Raw genomic sequence first — 21,553 nt, forward strand, 5'->3', positions numbered from 1 at the left:
AAGTCCTCTTCATGCCTGGATTAGATTTCTTGGATGATGCTTGAACTTATCCCACTGACTAAATATAAAGAAATGGCAAATAAGATCGTCGGCAGATAAAGCGTAATACACAAGTCAAAAAGCCTCCAAAGGAGGTGGTAGTGTTACTACTAGCGCTTGTAACACTGCACGTCAAGCATTTAAAGATCCAGATATTCTTGCTGAGTGTCTGGGACATGACAAACAATTAATTCGTAATTTTAAAACTATTTTAATTGCATTTTCTTTCCATTTACCAATCGATCCATTACGTTTTGACGATCTATGCTCTTCAACCGCTGATATATATGTAAAATATAACAGTTGGTTTTATATGCCTTCGACCTTGCAGAAAATTCTGTTTCATGGATCTGAGATTATTAGTACTAGCATATTCCCTGTAGGAATGTTAGGCGAAGAAGAAGCATCAGAAGCACGCAATATGAACATGGAAAAAAATAAAATTTGAAAATTATCAATACAATCCTAGTAATTGAGGACCCCGATTCTATAAGGAGACTTACGCTTGAAGCAGCCACCATGCAACCAGTCAGGTGGTACAAAAATGGAAAAAATTAAAATTTTTTAAAAACGCTATCCTGTAGGAAATGAAAATCCGCACCTTTTTTTCCTTTGAGATTTTTTTATAAAACGAATATTAAAATTAATAGAGGTAAAAAAGTAGAAAATTTTTTTACGATAATTTAATGGACTTTTAAAACATAACTCGTCGTAATTTTGACAAATATTAATGGATTTTTTTGAAATTTGGTGCATTTTATTCAGTTTATACTATTAAAGACGACAATCATAAAAAAATCAAGAAAATTGTTATTATTTAATATTAAATAATAATAAAGTTTTAATTTTGAAAATATGTGTTTTTCAACCTTCTACTGAAAAAGTTATCGAGGGAATTTTCATTCTGGAAAAACTTCTCGCGATAAAGTTTTTCCTTACATATTAAAGAAATTTTTCCAAAAGTTTGGAATTAATTCTATAAAAAATAAAGAAGTTATAAGGAAAATAGTGAAAAACTATTTTTCCTTATACTGCAGCAGTAGCCGTGACACCTCACGGCTTAGTTTCTTCAGGGGCGTTCTTATTATATAATTCGCCCTACACTCGATCATGCTAAATAATTTGGGATACAAATTTTTGATTTTACTAATAATGAAATATTTTTTGTATTCTATTTCTGTTAATAAACAAAAATAAATCCAAAATACATATTAAGAATTATAATTATATTTGAAATCAGTATTTATACATTTTGAATAGGAAAAATAATAATTTTCTGATACAAAATGAAATAATAATTTATTATTTAATTTAAGAATAGTATATTGTGCATCTAGGGAGGAAAATAGTTGAAATCATTTTCCTCCCGAGTTGCACATACTATTTTTTCTAACACACATACCGAAAGTACATAGATTAAAAATAAAGAATGTTAATTTTTCTAAAAACGGTATTTTATTATTAAATATTAGCGAAAAATATAACTTTTATAGTAAGTCGACTACATTAAGATTAAATTATGTTTTTGGTTTAAATTATAACTAATTTAAAAAATTACATTGAATTAAGGCTCAAAATTTCTGAAGTGGGCCACTAATTTTTCGATGGCGAGATTTTTATAAGTCATATCAATAATTTTATAGTATTTTCGAATCAAAATAAGATCCTAAAGTTATATTGCAAAATTTTAATTTTTTTAAGAGTTATTGTTTAAACAATTTTTAAGCAGCCAATTAGTAAAAAAAGCTTTTCTACGGTTCCATTTGATGGATTTTGCTGAAATTTGGTATGAGTAATGTACAATAACCATGCTTTCAAATAAAAAAAATTTGTTTCATTTTGTTCATAATTTGTTGAAAATAGCAACAATTATTATAAACAAATGAAAATTTAATAACCTTCTGCGCCTAATTTCGTATTTTTTCTTGTCAATTATGATTCCCTATTTTATCACGAGTATTTAAAAAAAAAGTCAGTATATTGCATTAGGTCAAAAGTTATTAATATATTTGTGATCGCGGTCCGAGAACTAAGTGGAACGCCGCGCCGGACGAATACGCTGAAACACGTTAGAACACGAGCGCGCTCTTGGACCTTGCTGTTCTTTTGAGTGCATGTGTATAATTTAATTTTTAAATTCATATTTATTTGTAATTTCCCTTACTATTAAAAAATTATATCTGCATAATATTTAATAATTTTTCTATTTGTACAGAATATTTTGTATACGTAAGTATTTTAAATGCCTATTCGTTCACGAGTATTTTAAAGTTTATTGTTTATGAAAATTATAACCTTATATCACAAATATTTTTCACACTCTGCTTCTATTTCTCATGAAAAATAAAAATGCCGTCACCAAATGTATGCTGCAACCCCTTGTTAAAGAAAAATCATAGACGTGTGATGAAAAACCTTAATTTAGTGACTGAAAAATTTGATAAAAAATTTACTAATCTTGTCGGGAAGTATATTTGCACGTCATGTAAATCCGTGATATATAAATATATCACGGATTTACATGACGTGCAAATTTATTAATAATAATAATAATAATAATAATAATAATAATAATAATAATAATAATAATAATAATACAAATTTAAAACCTTAATTTAGTGACTGAAAAATTTGATAAAAAATTTACTAATCTTGTCGGGAAGTATATTTGCACGTCATGTAAATCCGTGATATATTTATATATCAAATTTTTCAGTCACTAAATTAAGGTTTTAAATTTGTATTATTATTATTATTATTATTATTATTATTATTATTATTAATAAATTTGCACGTCATGTAAATCCGTGATATATTTATATATCACGGATTTACATGACGTGCAAATATACTTCCCGACAAGATTAGTAAATTTTTTATCAAATTTTTCAATTTTTCAATTTTTTTTTTTTTTTTTTTTTTTTTTTAAATTAAGGTTTTTCATCACACGTCTATGATTTTTCTTTAACAAGGGGTTGCAGCATACATTTGGTGACGGCATTTTTATTTTTCATGAGAAATAGAAGCAGAGTGTGAAATATATTTGTGATATAAGGTTATAATTTTCATAAACAATAAACTTTAAAATACTCGTGAACGAATAGGCATTTAAAATACTTACGTATACAAAATATTCTGTACAAATAGAAAAATTATTAAATATTATGCAAATATAATTTTTTAATAGTAAGGGAAATTACAAATAAATATGAATTTAAAAATTAAATTATACACATGCACTCAAAAGAACAGCAAGGTCCAAGAGCGCGCTCGTGTTCTAACGTGTTTCAGCGTATTCGTCCGGCGCGGAGTTCCACTTAGTTCTCGGACCGCGATCACAAATATATTAATAACTTTTGACCTAATGCAATATACTGACTTTTTTTTTTTAAATACTCGTGATAAAATAGGGAATCATAATTGACAAGAAAAAATACGAAATTAGGCGCAGAAGGTTATTAAATTTTCATTTGTTTATAATAATTGTTGCTATTTTCAACAAATTATGAACAAAATGAAACAAATTTTTTTTATTTGAAAGCATGGTTATTGTACATTACTCATACCAAATTTCAGCAAAATCCATCAAATGGAACCGTAGAAAAGCTTTTTTTACTAATTGGCTGCTTAAAAATTGTTTAAACAATAACTCTTAAAAAAATTAAAATTTTGCAATATAACTTTAGGATCTTATTTTGATTCGAAAATACTATAAAATTATTGATATGACTTATAAAAATCTCGCCATCGAAAAATTAGTGGCCCACTTCAGAAATTTTGAGCCTTAATTAAAATCTGATTTGATTGATTTTGTTGGCAATAAATTTGTCACAACACTTGACGCCGCATCAGTAACGTCTGGTGGTGTTCCAGAAAACTCTAAATCGCTGTTGTCCATTTTTTTATTTAATCAATTACACAATGAACACGCACACGAAAAAGCCGATAAAAAAATTACTGATCAACAGAATTGACAGAGACAACAAGCGGAGAAAGTGTACACTATTGTTTACGTGATTATCGATTTTAAATTTGATTCGATATATCGAAATATCAACATTCAACTTAAACTCCATATTTCGAATCGATAGTTTGACAGTAAATTCAATAATATACTGTTCTTGTTCTTCTTAATATTCTATAAACAACAGAAATAAAAATTGACGTTACGGGGAGGGAAAGTAATATTCCCTCCCTGCTAGTGACGTCACAGGGAGAAAAAGAACTTTTTCTCACTGTCAGTGACGTCAGCGGGAGGGAAAGTAACTTTCCCTCCCGCTCGCTGGGAACGACATACTTTTCTCCCCCTTTACAGGTAAGAAATGGTGTACTTTCGGTGCGTGTGTTAGAAAAAAATATTTTTTATAACCAATAAATAATTATTTTTTGATGATCGAGTGTAGGGCGAATTATATAATAAGAACGCCCCTGAAGAAACTAAGCCGTGAGGTGTCACGGCTACTGCTGCAGTATAAGGAAAAATAGTTTTTCACTATTTTCCTTATAACTTCTTTATTTTTTATAGAATTAATTCCAAACTTTTGGAAAAATTTCTTTAATATGTAAGGAAAAACTTTATCGCGAGAAGTTTTTCCAGAATGAAAATTCCCTCGATAACTTTTTCAGTAGAAGGTTGAAAAACACATATTTTCAAAATTAAAACTTTATTATTATTTAATATTAAATAATAACAATTTTCTTGATTTTTTTATGATTGTCGTCTTTAATAGTATAAACTGAATAAAATGCACCAAATTTCAAAAAAATCCATTAATATTTGTCAAAATTACGACGAGTTATCTTTTAAAAGTCCATTAAATTATCGTAAAAAAATTTTCTACTTTTCTACCTCTATTAATTTTAATATTCGTTTTATAAAAAAATCTCAAAGGAAAAAAAGGTGCGGATTTTCATTTCCTACAGGATAGCGTTTTTAAAAAATTTTAATTTTGAATTTTACTTTTTTTTCATTTTTGAACCACCTGACTGATCGCAAGGCGGCTGCTTCAAGCGTAAGTCTCCTTATAGAATCGGGGCCCTCAATTGAGGAATGCAAATCCACGATGAATTTTATAAGAAGAGTCTTAAAGTTTTATAATTAGAATTAGAAATTAAGAACGTTAACCAGTAGCGTTAGACTTAATAACAAAAAATTATGAACGTAAACAAATATCCATTAAACTGTTTCGAAAACTTTTGGACTGAATCCCAAACAGTTTTAGAATACTTGATCAAATTTGATCCTGGATTCGCATTGGTAGATTTTTAGGACTCGATACAAAATCCTAGTACTAAAAATTTAAATTTTAATATAGAATCCTAAAAATAAATTATTCGTCTTAAAATATCTAGTGTTCAGTACTATTTCTGAAAATTCGTTTTTTCTCCATGAACTATAAACATTTTAAACAATTTCACTGCAGAAAATTTTCTACTGAAGCTACATTATAAGATCTTTTTTATAGATCTTATACAGATATTATAGATACAGTTATGTCAACTGTCGGTCTTATTTCTCGTTTAAACAAAAAAAAGTTACCTCTTCCTCGTGAGGTTATTGATTCACTCGCAATTCTCGAAAATGAAAACGTTTTGACTGACGATGAACACGAACAAGATGATGCTGATGAAGATACAAGTAACAGTGATGAAACTGGAATATTAACAACTTTTGAGCTGTTACATAGTGTATGGCTTGAAAGCGAGGAGATTGATTAGATTTTGAATAAATGTGTACGTGTAAATATATTATTCTTATAAGTGTTTAAAAATTTTTAAATAAAAATTAGAAAATATAAAAAAAAATTTTTAAATGTTAAAAAATTAAAATTTTAAAAAGTAAAAAAATGAAAAAATGGGGTTCTTGAATACCTATAACCTCCACGCAGTGGATGCCGGAAACTACATGTTAGAATTACATTTATAGGCAAATAATAGGTACACACATATAATTTTTTGAAAACTAATAGTAGATTCGTAATCAACGACCTCAAAACAACCAAATAAAAAATTTTCAAAATTTTCAAGCGATTTTGTTCATTGTTAAATTTTTTCGTACGCCATATTGGATCCGACACTTTGAATTTTGCAAAACAAATGTAAAATTCGTAATCAGTGATCCCAAAAACCCCCGAGTAACAAATTTCAAGCGATTTTGTTCATTATTAAATTTTGTCCGCCATTTTGAATTTTTAAAAACTGACATCGAATTCGTAATCAGCGACCCCGAAAACAGAAAAGTACGTAGTTCTGTTGCAATAAAAAATTGTTTTATAATTTTGGACACTTTTTGTCGATTCTGGCTCACTGTGCAGTGTTCCAATACTGAAACAGCAGTTTTCTGTTGGCAGTGTAACTCATGACAAAATAGCATGGCTTTACGGCTAGAACGGCAGCTTTTTTCTCTCAGTGCACATCATATTTCCTGAATATTTCATTAAAAGATTTAAAATATTTCAGTGCAAGGTTCATGAAATGATGATGAAAACAGGAAAATATCCATCTATTGAGAAATTTTGCCATGCAATTTTGCTGAAATATTACGCTTAATATTCCTGCAATATTACATATGAAGACTCTGCAATATTCAGGAAATATTTTAAAGAAAATTTTGAATCATGAATCAATCGGTATTTTCTTACATATCACCTTCCATAGGTTTCTAAAAAATTAAAAAATACTGCACAGCTGTACATGCTATAGAAATTGAGATCAACCAGTGAGCATCATTTAAGTTGAAAATTTTCAAACTATTGGAATGAAATATTTATCCAATGAACGCTAAAATATTACCTCATATGCGGACATTTTCTTGTTTTCAGCAATATTTTGAGAACTTCGCATTGTGATATCGACAAAAGAAAATTTTTTTATGACGGATTCTTATAGTTTAAGGTCCTAAAAATACTTTAAACGCGTTTTTCTCGAAAAGATGATTTTGGTTGATATGACCGTTTTCTCAGACCCGGTCACATATAGAAGTGTCTAGCATGTCAGGTTAAGAAAAAAATAATTAAAACCCTAAAAAACACGGTTTTTGGAGACTTTACCCCCCACTTTACTCAAAATCCTGACGTGAGACGCAATTTTGGAACTCTGGATCGCGGTCAGCACACAAAAATACATTTTAAACCACTCCTAAAAACGAGAAAATATTAATTTTAAAAAACATACAAATTACCGTGCACATTTCTACTGAAAACCTCAGAGGTGATGAGTTTATGCATTCGCGTTTTGTGATGCTAATATTTTCGACATAAAAGGAAACGTCACGTATCACTTTGATGGTTTCAAAGAACTTCATACACGTAAAAGTTTTTATGAAGGAAATCTCGTAAGAACTTATAAAGGATCTCGACCTAGAATCGTTTGTGTGTTCCTTCACAGAAATTAATGGGGTTACTTATAAGTGATATAATAATTTCTTAAGAAGTTACAAACCTTTATACCCGAAAAATTTTCAAATTTAATAATGGAAATTAATATTTGTATGATCATTTTAAGGAGTGATTTATGTTATAAATATTGTGATAGAATTATTATTATTATTTATGTGATTTATAATTAGAAGATGAAAACAGAAGAACTTGTTATTGAAAGAATTTTTATAATTACGAATTTATATTTACTAGAAATTTTGTTTAATAGAAATTGTATCTAAAAAAATTGTTATTTAACATGATTATTATTTGAAATCGATTTTTATTTAATAGAATTTGAATTTAGCCGAATTTATTTTTTATGAAACTTTCAATTACCCGAATTTTTATGTTACTTGTTACAAGTTCATCCAAACATATCGTGTTAATAATTTGTTACACATAAAATAGATAACAATATAATTTTATGATTTAAAAAACTTACGTTTCGCACATCTTCACGCCACTAACGTTGGTACCTTTGAAATGGCCTTTGCCACGTCCTCCAGCAAGGACCTGAGCTTTTAAAACTATATCTTTAGTTTGTAGGTTGGCAGCAATTTTTGATGCTTCTTCTGGAGATTTGGCCACTCCAAATTTAGGTGTAGGAATTCCAGCTTCATTCAAAAGACTGTAGCTAATATGTTCGTGCACATTCAAATTTCTTTTCTGCTGCTTCGATACATCAGTTGTGCAGGCTAAAATCTAAGAATTAATAATTTAGATAACTAAAATATATCCCTATATTAGAGTACAATGTAGGTTTTGACCTAATTTGGGTACGCTGTAAAACTACCACGTAACGAGTTTTAAGTGAATTCGACGAATTGTTAGAAATTCATTTACCATATTAAATTTGAAATTCTTGAAACTGACTTAAGGATTCCTAAACAGCGTGTTTTTCCTATCGGAATCGCCAAAAAAGAACATCAATTTTATGAACCTTGTATTCCTTTTAGTAAACGAGGTTCAATATTTTGAAATGTATGCGAGGGCCTCATAAAGCAATGGAATTCGAACGATTTTTTTTTAAATCCGTCATATTGGTCCGCCATTTTGAATTTAAAACAACTGACACTGAATTCGAAATCAGAGACCCCGAAAACCCCAGTGTAGACAATTTAAATCGAATTCGAACGATTTTTGAAAAAAAGTCCGCCATATTGGATCCGACATTTTGAGTTTTGAAAAATTGACACCGGATTCGTAATCAGCGAGCCTAAAAACCCCCCGAGTAGCTAGCTTCAAGTCAAGTTTATTTTTTTTGATTAGAAAAATTTATTTTGATAATGGGCAAAAAATACAAAATGGCGATAATTTAAAAAATTTGACCCGATCTTGAAAAACGGCTAACGCTATCGAATTCAGCGTACCCAAATTAAGTTAATACACTATATGCCCAGTTTGTTCATTTTTTGAACTATGTAGCACAGTGTTATCGACTTTCCTCATACAACTGAGGAGTAAGTTAACAAAATCTAATAAATATGTGACGTGATCGGAAGAAAGGGACCTTAGAAGAAAAAAATTATAGGTTACGTTTTGAAATTTTAAAGTGAAAATATACAAAGACGTTCAACTCGAAATTCAAACTAATGATTAATGTAAATATTTTATTATAAAAGAGTAGGTACATAATTGTAATTAATACCTATCTTCTTTATATTAGTTTAATGTTTTTAAATTAAATTAAATTTTAAAAACGAACTAGATAATACTGGAAAAAAGAAATCACGGTTTCGATATACGGATAAAATGAAAGATTTCGCTTTAACGATTTATTTTTATTCTCTAAAAGCTTATAATTTTTTACGAAAAAATTACATTTGCCAGATGCCAAATTTTGCGCCTGGTTTTCTATAATGGATTTTCTATTTATTATGCATCAAAATAAAGGAAAAATATACATATTCTTTTTAAAGTTTGCTTTTGCAGTAGTTATACTAATAAGACTAGATTTTTTAATATTTATAGTTAGAATAATTCGATTACATGTATTAAAAATTTTAAACTAAGCGCGAGAAAAGGAAAAGTATTTTTATATTCACACGGTACCTACAGATGACTCTTGAGTCGCAGATAACGCATATTATTGTGTGCAATTCTGTCAAGGAGGTTAAATCGATTAAAATGTCACCAAGAGAGTGTAAACATGATGCTCATGGAAAATAGACTAGGTACAGGAGACCAATCTCCCATGATGTATTTCACTAAAGTGGTGCCAAGATTTGTCGGTTGTTCTTGAAAAGTACAAGTCCTCATACACGGAGAGAAAAATCAAGCGTTCGTAGTATGGGAGCCCTCTATGTTAATTTTGTATGGACGTTCCTGCTAAAGAGGCGTTGCCTTATACTATCCCTGTTGAAAATTCCGACCTCGTTTACGACGTCCTATTCTAAGTAGTTTGCGACGTAGTAAACGACGTAGAAAACGACATTGGGTGTTTTCGGCATTCACTCAGAGTTAACTCTAGAGTTAACAGTGGTGCTCAATGATATTATCTTTGAAAATTTATTTACCTAAATAAAATAATTGATTTTCTATTTTCATCACCCTGAGTTTGAAGTTAGTTGTCCTTGTTTGCTTACTTTTTTTAATTTATACGTATTTTTTGTTTTTCATTTAAAAATGGAACATATTTTTGCTACCCATAAACGTGTTATTTTTTTAAAGTTTATAGTTTTCAAATTTTTCATTATTTCCCTAACTTTAATTAATCTGAATTGTTTAAGGAACTAGATTATTTATTTTAATTAAAGTTGTTTTTTATAAATAAAAAGTTAAAATAATTTTTAATAAAAATAAATTATTATGTTTCAATTTACACTTTTCAAAACAAACAATCCGTTCACAAATTTTGTCGGCCATTAAAGGTTAGGACTGACCCTTTTTCTTTACTCTCGCAAGAAAACAGAGTTAACTCTGGGTCATCTTGTAATAAATTTTTGGGGACTTTTATGAAATCTAGAAACAAAAAATTTTATTTTAACATTGCATTACTAGAATAAAAGGCCCGTTTCACATGTTGTTACAATTGCAAACCCTGCGCCAATCAAAATGAATCGTCTATGCCAAATTGCCAATCAACAACGTTCACAACCAACAGACGAACTGAAAATCAAAATTTACATTTGAGCACCACTGCTAACTCTAGAGTTAACTCTGAGTGAATGCCGAAAACACCCATAGTAAACGACATAGTAAATGAAAGCGGAATTTGGGATAGCAAATGACTTCGTTTACTACGTCGTTTACGATGTCGTATACGATGTTGCAATAATTATTTTAATATTACTTATTTAGTAATTTAGTAAGTACCCAATGGGAAAAATACCATAGGCGAATTAATGGCAACCATCATTTTATTATTTTTAATAGTTATTATTATTATTTTATTTTTAATAATTACATTAAAATAAAAAAATGGTCATCAAAGTATTAGGGAAATCATTTCTTCCAAAAAAGAATTTGTCTCAAATCCAAAAAATAGGAGAGACATCGGGCAGAAAAAAATTTCGACAAGAAAAAAATTTTCGATCACTGCTTATATACCAATCTAATGGCACCTCAACTGAGAGAAACAGTTATGATGTTCGCCCTCCCTGTGGCATTGAGCGAACTAAAGTCCAGAGCTGAGCCATCAGAACATTTGAAAAATTTGATTTTATTAGATATTTTATTTTATTTTAAATATGACAAATAATTAACTTAATAAATAATTAATGTCATAAATAACTATTAATAACATAATGTCATACTTAATAATTCGTTAATTACTTATTTTTAACGAAAATTTGACAAAAAAAAAATTTGTGGCCAAAAAAAATATTACGATAAAGAATTTTTTTGTTAAATTTTCGTAGTAAAAAATTAATTAACTAATTATTAAGCTAATTATTTGGGGCGGTTCAAGTTCTACACATTTAGATTCTACACCGTATAAATTCTACACGTTAAATTCTACAATGTTGTATTTTACACTAGTTTAATTTTGCACAATTTATTTGTTAAATTCTACAGAGTTAAATTGCACACCGACAAACTCTACACACATTCATATTTAAAAATAAAAATTAATTCGTTAAATTCAACACAGTTAAATTGTACACCGTTAAAAGTCGACACACGTTTATATTTAAAAATAAAAATAATTTTGTTAAATTCTACACAGTAAAATTGAACACCGTTAAACTCTGCACAAATTTGTTTAAAAAAATGATAATTATTACTATAAAATTCTACACAGTTAAATTCTACAAAATAAATTTCTTCGCATCAGTTTATTAGTTGTGTTAAATTCTGCACTGTTAAATTCTACACACGTTTATATAATAAAAAATATTAATTTTGTTAAATTCTACACAGTTAAATTAAACACCGTTAAATTCTGCACAAATTTATTTTAAAAAATTGTTATGTTTCAACAATATCCACGGAACATACAAAAAAATAACCACGAAATGTAAAAATTTAAGATTTTCAATTTGAATCATAAATTTTAATTATAGCAATTCCAGAATATTTGGCTGAATACCAGGCAATTTTGCAATTAAATATATTACATTCAAAACTTTTTATTTATTTGTCCTAAATATAAAATATATTTGTAGCAAATAAAAATTTATTTGTCTCAAATTTAAATATAAAAATTTATTTGAGACAAAGAAAACTTTAGTAGGCTCTGAGACAAATATCCATTTTTATTTAAGTCAAATATATTTGATTTAATTCAAATAAAACATTTCTCTGGGTGTACAAGAATTTAATTGTAATATGTTTTGTAAAAAAGTTTTTTGAAAAAATGGAATAGAATTTAAGTTATGAAGTGAAATATTATAGTACGTAATAAATCGCTGAACTAGTTTTAAAAAGGGAATAAACATTAAAAAATGTAACCTGTAGAAAACTACAATAGTAAAAGAGTAGGAAAAAACTAACTAAAAAATAGTAAAAATATAATTGTTTGTTATAAAATAATCCTATTATTTGTTCTATAAAGATCAATATAAACTATGAATTCTTATTAAAATTTTAAAAAAATGTTTCATTATGAGAACAGGAGAAAAATATGTGAAAAAAACACATGTGATAAAAAAATTGTTTGAAAAAATTGAACTTTTTAAATTTTCAATTTTAATAAGAATTCATAATTTATATTAATCCTTAGAGAACAAATAGTAGCCCACATAGCACGACTTCTTGCTGTGAGGTTACTGTAAGGATATCTGTAGGGTTTGTAAGGTTACCGTGTAAGCCTGCAGTAAACTTGAGGTCATCTTAAAACTTCCGCCTTACAGTAAGCTTACACAGTAAAGCTAAGGTAAGCTTACACAGTAATGTCGTGGTAAGTTTACATGGTAAGGTTGTGGTAAGCTTACACGGTAAGGTAGTTGTAAGCTTCCTTTAAGGCTACTGTAAGGTTGATGTAAGGTTACTGTAAACATAGAATGTTGTTAGTAAATAAAATTTATTAATATTTATGCGCAGTAGTTTTCTATGGCACATACGGCTGCGCAGTAACTTTTATTTGACAGACCCTATTGGGGTTCATAAAGTACTTTACCAAATATATCATTTTTTATACAAAAAAATTTATAATATAATATATATTATAATATAATTATTTTTAATATATTTTCATATTACTTTATATTAACAGTAACCTTACATCAACACTGAGAAAAATAATTTCGTAATAATAAGAAAATAATTTAGTTGAGCTTTTTTAGTTGGCGTTACTAAAATATGGTTGTCACAACAGAATAGAAAGTGGCAATAAATCGGGAAGTTTAGTTGGCTCTACCAAAAAATATATTTGAAGCTTTCATGTTTACGAACTAAATAGTTTGGTTCCCAGTACTAAATAGCTGACATGCTGTATTGCGCACGCGCTCTTCTCGTAAATATGGCGTCGCTTCCCATTCACGGGATGTCAACATTAACCATATGTCGTTCGCGTCGTGAAGTTTCAGTGTTGAAGTTTTTATGTTTTTCAGACATTTTTTAAAAAAAAAAGTTTGTGTAGTGAAAATAAATAAATAAAACTTGTTACAAGAACGAAAGTTTTTTTCCAGCTTTTATACATTGTGAAAATGATTTAATCTCAAATTGTTAGTAGGATTCGTAGAGTAGTGGTCAGCGTTCTCGACTAGCGTTGCGTAGTCTGAGGGTTCGAGCCCCAGCAGTGTTAGGTTTTTTCCGCGATAGAAATTAATTTAAGTAGGCATAGGTAGGTTATATAAAGAGAAAAGGGTGAAACAAAAAAATAAGTTGGTTGAGAAAACAAAAAAAAAATTTTCATTTAACTAAATTTTTTGTTTGCTTAAAAACAATAAGTTAGTTGTGCAAAACAAAAAATTTGGTAGATCGAACAAAATGATTCAACGAAAAAATTTAGTAGCCCGAACCAAACGGATTAGTTGCACATATATCAAATAAAAAATTTGGTAGAGAGAACCAAACTTTGGTAGATGATACTAAACATTTTTCTCAGTGAACCTTACAGTAACCTTAAAGGAAGCTTACAACTACCTTACCGTGTAAGCTTACCACAACCTTACCATGTAAACTTACCATGACCTTACTGTGTAAGCTTACCTTAGCTTTACTGTGTAAGCTTACTGTAAGGCGGAAGTTTTAAGATGACCTCAAGTTTACTGCAGGCTTACACAGTAACCTTACAAACCCTACAGATATCCTTACAGTAACCTCACAGCAAGAAGTCGTGCTATGTGGGAGGATAATTTTGTAACAAACAATTATATTTTTTATTTAGTTTTTTTCCTCCTTTTTCCTGTTGTTGTTTTCTACATGTTACTTCCTTTAATGATTATTACAATTTTTAAGACTAGTTCAACGATTTATTACGTATGTACAATAAAATTTCACTTCTTAAATTAAATTCTATTCCATTTTTTCAAAAATTTATTTACAAAACATATTATATTTAAATTCTTGTATAACTTTAGTTTTTTATAATTTTTTTAAATTCGTATAGGTAGATGAACATCTGAGAAAGGTTTACATTTGGGCCGAAACGTTTGCTATAATTAAGCATTAATTATTTGGATTCTTAAGCCTATTCAACAAAATCCTACTATTTAATTTTTTTACCACATGAGGCACAATCTTTTTTCTTATTCTCATCATGAGAACATTTATTTCGAAAGCTCATATTGAGCAAAAGTCTACTTGATTGGCCAACTATAGATTCTAGGAAAAATTGTTATTTCAATGTAAGTTGTGACTTTGCTTAGAAGTATAGTACACGGAAAAAAATAGTTCGCGAAACTTTCGTAAACTAGTTTTTCACTTTTGGACGGGGCCAAAGTTTGGAAATCTTTCATTAACTTTTTTCAAGATTCCATAAACTTTTTTTTGTGCGCGTGCGCAGACATTGATTGTCATGAAGAGAGTGATGAACGTTTGTGAAATCTTGGAAAAAGTTAATGAAAGATTTTCAAACTTTGGGCCAGTGCAAAAGTGAACAACTAGTTTACGAAAGTTTCACGGACTATTTTTTTCCGTGTAGGGAGACGCGTCAATGACAAACCTACTACTTATAAAGTATCAAGAAGAAGACAAGAAATTGAACGAAGAGTGAAATAGAGCTAATAATATATCCTTAAAGTTTTGATTTACTTGATAAAACCAGATTTACATTTAAAACACAAAAGTGTTGATTTCTCGAAAAAGGGAGCAGCTAGGATTTCAAATTTTCCATATTCTGAACATACAAACGATCTAAAAAAACCCCCTACAACCCGATTTTGGATTCATTTTCATTGCATTTCTTTTTCCTTCAAGACCACCGTAAAATCTACCAGATAACAGTCTGTAAAATTAATTACGTGAGGGGAAAGTTGCGTGGAAGGAATGGCTTGAGAGTTAGATAATCGAGTCGGCAAAAACAAAAATAACTCTCAAGCCATCGCTCCCACGCACATTTCCCCTCACTGGAAAGTATCTCCGTTCCTCGCCTACCCGAACCGCCCCTCATTTTTCGTTCAAAATTTCGCAGTTTTGACATTTTTTTTTACATATTTAGAAGGGGTATTTCGGTCTGGGTTTTTATGGTGACATGTACATGAGGCAAAATTCCTGAAATGTCCGAACAAAAAATTAAAAGTTCTCGAATTTAATCCATACTTTTCTAAAATGTTGTTATTGTTGGTGAAAGTCTAAAAATCAATTATTATTGAATTTAATAAAATAGTTTTTGAATTACAACGTTTTTAATTTTTGACTTTTGAAAAAAAAATTTTTTCAATGTACAATATTTATAAGTAGAATGCATAAAAGTTAACATATATATAATGATTTTTAAAGCTTTTTTGACGGGCTACACGCTGTTAATAAATTTTTTTTTTTAAATAACATTTGACCTTGAAACTCAAGGTCAAAATGTTAATTTACGTTTATCTCAAAATCGGATTTTTTAAAATTATTTTTAACTATCTCAATGGAAAGCTTGACTAATTTCCTACAAAACATGTAATTTTCAGAGTGGGATCTTTTAAAGTTTTTGAGATATTAATTAATTAATTATTAATTATATTATAATAATCTTTGTATTCATTCCTTCATTCATTCACACTTTCTTAGCACTTAAAATTTCTCGTTATTATTAGATTATGTATTGGGATCTGACATGGGGGCGGGGCCTAAAGCAATATGGCGTAAATTGGGTAACACTTTTAGTGAATTTACATGGGAATAACATGGGATGCATGTTTAAAAATCGTTTAAAAAATATTGCTTAATTTAATAAATGTATAAGTGAATTTTTTTAATACAAAATTATTATTTACATTCCTATTTACAAACATGAATAAAAATATAAAAGAAATCTTATTTTTATACAAATTATTTTCTCAAATCCAGCGATACATGTGCAAGAAAAGTATAGTATTTTCCTTTATATTTCATGTAATTATATGAAAATTTATAAATGTATGTATTTCATTTTTCATTGTAAAAGTCTGTTAACAAGAAGTGAAAAAAAAATTTATTTATCCGTTTTTACAGTGATAAATTAACTTTCAAAATGTTCACATGCACGGGTAATATGAAAGATTATATAACCTCCAAATTTAAAAATCTTAAACTTACATGGCAAAATGTAATCACTTCTTTTGAAAGGCAGAGAACATACTCTCATAGAAGGCTTTATACTGTTTATTTTTAAAGCATTTTTCCAGGCCTTTAATTGATCGACTTTTTCAAAATTATCGAACGTATATTTCACATCCACTACTCGTTGTTTTGGTTTCGGTTTATGGAAAATTACGCTTAAATTTTTCGCTACAGTACTGCCACAGCCTCTCAGAGAACACTTAATTCTGCAGGAAGATTTCTCACGCGGTAAAAATGTAGCTTCATTCATAATGATAAAATAATTAACAATGACAGCGGAACTAGAATTGCAAGTGACACAAACAGTTATCCAAAACTAGTTACATTTTTCAACACCAGATGGCATGTGTACGAATGTCAGATCCCAATATATACAATATATCTTTGCTTTGATAATGAGGGTTCTCGAGGGTTTCTACCTGCAATTTGTTTCGTCAAAAACAGCCTGCGGTTGAGGGTTTATTTTCTATTATTGTTTATATAAGATGGTCGATGATCGTTTAATTACTGTCCTGTAAAGGGAAGTGGTGTCCCTCATCTTACCAGCCGCGCCCGAGTTATAACCATGTGCTTATACTGGAGAATTAAAATGAAGTAGAAAATCTTTGGTTTTGAAAGAAAACTTTTGAATAGCACCTTTGGGTTAAATTGGTTTAAAACACATCGTATAGGTTTATTGTACCAAAATTATAAAACTTTTAAATATTAACATTTATATTTGGAACAACATATGCTCATAATCGTGAAATTCTGCGAAATATGTCAAAAGAAAATAAAAAAGGTTTATATTTAAAAACTTGGATGAAAAACTCATTGAGCGTTATAAAATAATATTGTCATTAAGCCTGAGAACGCCACATAGGCCCCCGCTGTAATTGACTTACTTGAGGTCCAAGCTCAGGTCAAGCCTGAAGAGCAGGAGTACACCAGTTCCCTTTACAGGACGCAATCCGTGATCGCCCGTTTTATCCACACAGCCTTGGGTTGAGGGAAATTTGTTTTCTATTATTGTATACGTGAAATAGGTGATGACAGTTTAATTCCCGGGAGTGGAAGTGGTGAACCCATACTTTATTTACCAATGGCTATGCCCGATAACGCCACTCAGGCCTGCCGCAATGTCTGCCTTATGCGAGGTCCTAAAATAGGCCCAGTCCGGTAGAGTATAGGGGTATAACACTTTTGATTTACCGACAATTTTAACATGTGAGTAATACTCATATGATAAATTTATCATATGAACACTACACACTTGATAAAATTGTCAGAGGATCTGTCACACTTCGCTTTTATTTCTTTTTAAAAAATTATATATTTCTTAGTCCAAATCGGCTTTTTTACACTTCGAAACATTTACTCTATTTATTTATAATGCAAACTCAAATAAACAAACGTCAAATCAAATGTTCAACAAAAAAGAATTCACGGTAAGAAAAAAATAATTCACCGTAACGTTCCAATTCAGTTTTTTCGCCAAACCGAATTCAGCTTAAGTTACCACCAATTCTTTTCGCTAACTCCCAATTTTTTTTACTGTGTTGGACAACATTGGCAATAAGGATATTTGGATTTTGAGGATAAAATTGATATTGGAAAAAAATATTAATTATTTGATAATAGTGGAAGCTAGATTTTGGAAAAATTTGTTGGTATTGGATAACATTGGCATTAAAGATATTTGAATTTTGAGGATAAAATTGGTATTGCATAGGGGAATAGTGTCAGGGTTGGACACTTGTCAGGGTTGGACACTTGGCTTTTTTTAAATAAGAACACTAGCGCCACCTGTGTGCGTACATGACGAATCTTCTAGTAGTGTAACCTAACTTTTTGTGGCATTGCATTTTTGGAGAATTAAAGTAGCGTCTCCTGTGACTTCAGTGCAATCGAAGAGACAAAAAAAGTTTTGTTTGACTTGTGAATAAACCTAAAAAATGTGTAAAAAAAAGCAAGAATTCGGCAAGGTAAGCTTATTGAATGTATTGTGGAGTACATAATTTAAGAAGAAAAAAAGTGAAAAATCGAATCGCGACACATGTCTGGTTATGGTTAGCACAATTCGAAAATAATGCTTCTAGTTAGGGTTGGACACCCATCTTAATTATGAATTTGACACAATTTATAAATAAATATACAAATAAATTTTATTTTATTGATATTTCAGTGCAAAATTGTGCCAAAGATATTAGAAAAATAATACTTAAATTGTATAAATTTTGTTCATCATTTAATTGAGTTATTTGGAACAATAAAGCGTTATTTTTTGTAATTTGAGTTCATTCCTTTTTTAAACCCATGAAGCTTTACAATTTGTAAACAATAAGTAAAGATAAACATGAAAAAATAAGAATAAAAAACATTACAAATGTTATTTTACGTTTTTACCAATAATGCGTTTCGATTTTCAAAAAGTGTCCAACCCTGACTGAAAAGTCCAACCCTGACTAGATTTTTTTTTTTAAATGTTTATAACTTTTTTAATTTTGGACCAATTAATTTACGGTCCACAGCAAAAGTGTTCCTCTTTTGTAGATCTTTCCACCCATACACCACAATTGACTGAATTTATCTAAACAAAATATTTATAAACAAAAAACCAAAACTGTGTCCAACCCTGACACTATTCCCCTATATTTTGATAAAAGAAAAAAATATTATATGTTTGATGTTAGTGGAAGCTGGCTTTTTGAAAATTAATTACATAGAAAGCGGGTTAAAAATTGTTTTACGGGTGAAATAATAGTTTGTGAGCTGAATATTGATTTGAATATCAATTGTTAATTTTATAGACAAAGAGATTTAAAGACATTAGAAAACTTTATATTTTTGAAAGTCTTAATGCAGTGTGTTTGAATGTTCTTCCAAGTAGAATATTTAATTAGATTGTTCCCTTTTTAACCAACAGTAGTTTTTGAAGCTCTTGATCAACAACCGATTGATACAGTTAAGTGTGAAGTATATGAATTAGCATTTGCAACATCTGTATTGGTTAACAGTGTAAATTAAAAGATTAATTTATGAAACTGACAATGAAAAGAAAATACCCAAAGAAAAAAAATTGTCATGTAAGATAAAGAAATTATCTACAGAAATTGAGGAGGGATTTACATGTTCATGTAAATTCAGTATGCACAACAGAAAATAATGAGAAATTAATTTCTAGTCTTATTGTTAGTGAAAATTTTGATCCCATGACATATCCAACAATGTTTCCTTATGGTGATCCTGGATGGACTGTTAACCTTAACCATACTCAAGGTACTTGTAATTTTATTCATTTACAATTTTATATGCATCGTCTTTCATAGAGAAGAAAACAGCGGGGATTGCCACATGTGCGTTTAATTATATTTTTACGTACACAAATTTGCGATTCAGAAACTTTAAATAAAATGATATGTGCTGAAATCTTAGACGAAATAAAGAATCCAGAACTTTTTAACATTGTAAAGCGATTTTAAGTTCATGGGCCTTGTGGTAAACAAAATAGGAATTCACCCTGCATGGATACTGAGATGGGTGAATTAAATATATTGCTAACAATTCGATTATCGTAGCATATAATCTTTATTTGAGTACAAAATTTAAAGGTCACATTTACTGTGCAATAATAGGTATTACATTATTATAACACCATAATGTTGAAACAGTAATACAGTAACGATTTCAAAAATAACATTATTAATTTTGTGAGCTTAAAATTCCGATAACTTTTCGTCAAATAAAAATAAATTTTTAATTTTTCATAAAAAACTATAGATACCACGCGCGTTTACGCGCGTTTCTTTTAGCTAGTTAATTAATTAATGTTTATAACAAATCAAATATTTTACAAACGAATAAAGTTACCGTAATTCTGAAGTTAGTAATTGAAAGTTAACGTAATTCCGCATCCAACGAGCCCTATATGAAGTATTTTGGATAAGTAGATTGTTAATAAACAATTAGTTAACATTGCAATTGTTTATTAACAATCTACTTATCCAAAATACTTCATATAGGGCTCGTTGGATGCGGAATTACTTACGTTAACTTTCAATTAATAACTTCAGAATTACGGTAACTTTATTCGTTTGTAAAATATTTGATTTGTTATAAACATTAATTAATTAATTAATTAATTAATATCTCAAAAACTTTAAAAGATCCCACTCTAAAAATTACATGTTTTGTAGGAAATTAGTCAAGCTTTCCATTGAGATAGTTAAAAATAATTTTAAAAAATCCGATTTTGAGATAAACGTAAATTAACATTTTGACCTTGAATTTCAAGGTCAAATGTTATTAAAAAAAAAATTTTATTAACAGCGTGTAGCCCGTCAAAAAAGCTTTAAAAATCATTATATATATATGTTAACTTTTATGCATTCTACTTATAAATATTGTACATTGAAAAAAAATTTTTTTTTTCAAAAGTCAAAAATTGAAAACGTTGTAATTCAAAAACTATTTTATTAAATTCAATAATAATTGATTTTTAGACTTTCACCAACAATAACAACATTTTAGAAAAGTATGGATTAAATTCGAGAACTTTTAATTTTTTGTTCGGACATTTCAGGAATTTTGACTCACATATGGAATACTACCTATTAAAAAAGCTAAACTCATAAAAGACGCTGAAAATTTCCCAATTTTTTACTAATATACAACGAGTCTGCATTAAATAACTTTTCCACTTTTTTAACTGTCTCATATGTGAAAACGCATGGGATGCGTGCAGCCAGACTTGGATTTTTATAGAGAGGGGTGTAGTTGGTAGCACCTATCCTCCAATTATTGGCCTTATAAAAAACCCTTCACCAAAACTGTCGCTTGTTCTTCGTCTATACAGTCTGTTAGTGTGTTGGTAGCAACAAAATGGTGTGTCATTTTACAATGTACTTTCATATGATACAAGGAAAAACATATAAAATAATTAGGCTTGATAAAATAACGTAAATTTTTTTAATTTTTAATAA

At 29.0% G+C, this 21,553-nt stretch overlaps 1 protein-coding gene across 2 annotated transcripts in view; it reads right to left on the reverse strand.

The window, feature by feature from the left end:
* The window catches only part of LOC127279894 (succinate--CoA ligase [ADP-forming] subunit beta, mitochondrial), an 87,920-nt gene that overhangs the window by 49,147 nt on the left and 17,220 nt on the right, over positions 1-21,553 (reverse strand). For both annotated transcript variants that reach the window (XM_051302550.1, XM_051302551.1), the window contains exon 2: positions 7,903-8,162. In XM_051302550.1, the coding sequence (XP_051158507.1) occupies positions 7,903-8,162 (260 nt within the window). The remainder of the gene's footprint in view (positions 1-7,902; positions 8,163-21,553) is intronic.

The sequence above is a fragment of the Leptopilina boulardi genome, unplaced genomic scaffold (genome assembly GCF_019393585.1).
Source record: "Leptopilina boulardi isolate dan_hultmark-lab unplaced genomic scaffold, ZJU_Lbou_2.1 LbouV2_224, whole genome shotgun sequence".
NCBI classification, from domain to species: domain Eukaryota; kingdom Metazoa; phylum Arthropoda; class Insecta; order Hymenoptera; family Figitidae; genus Leptopilina; species Leptopilina boulardi.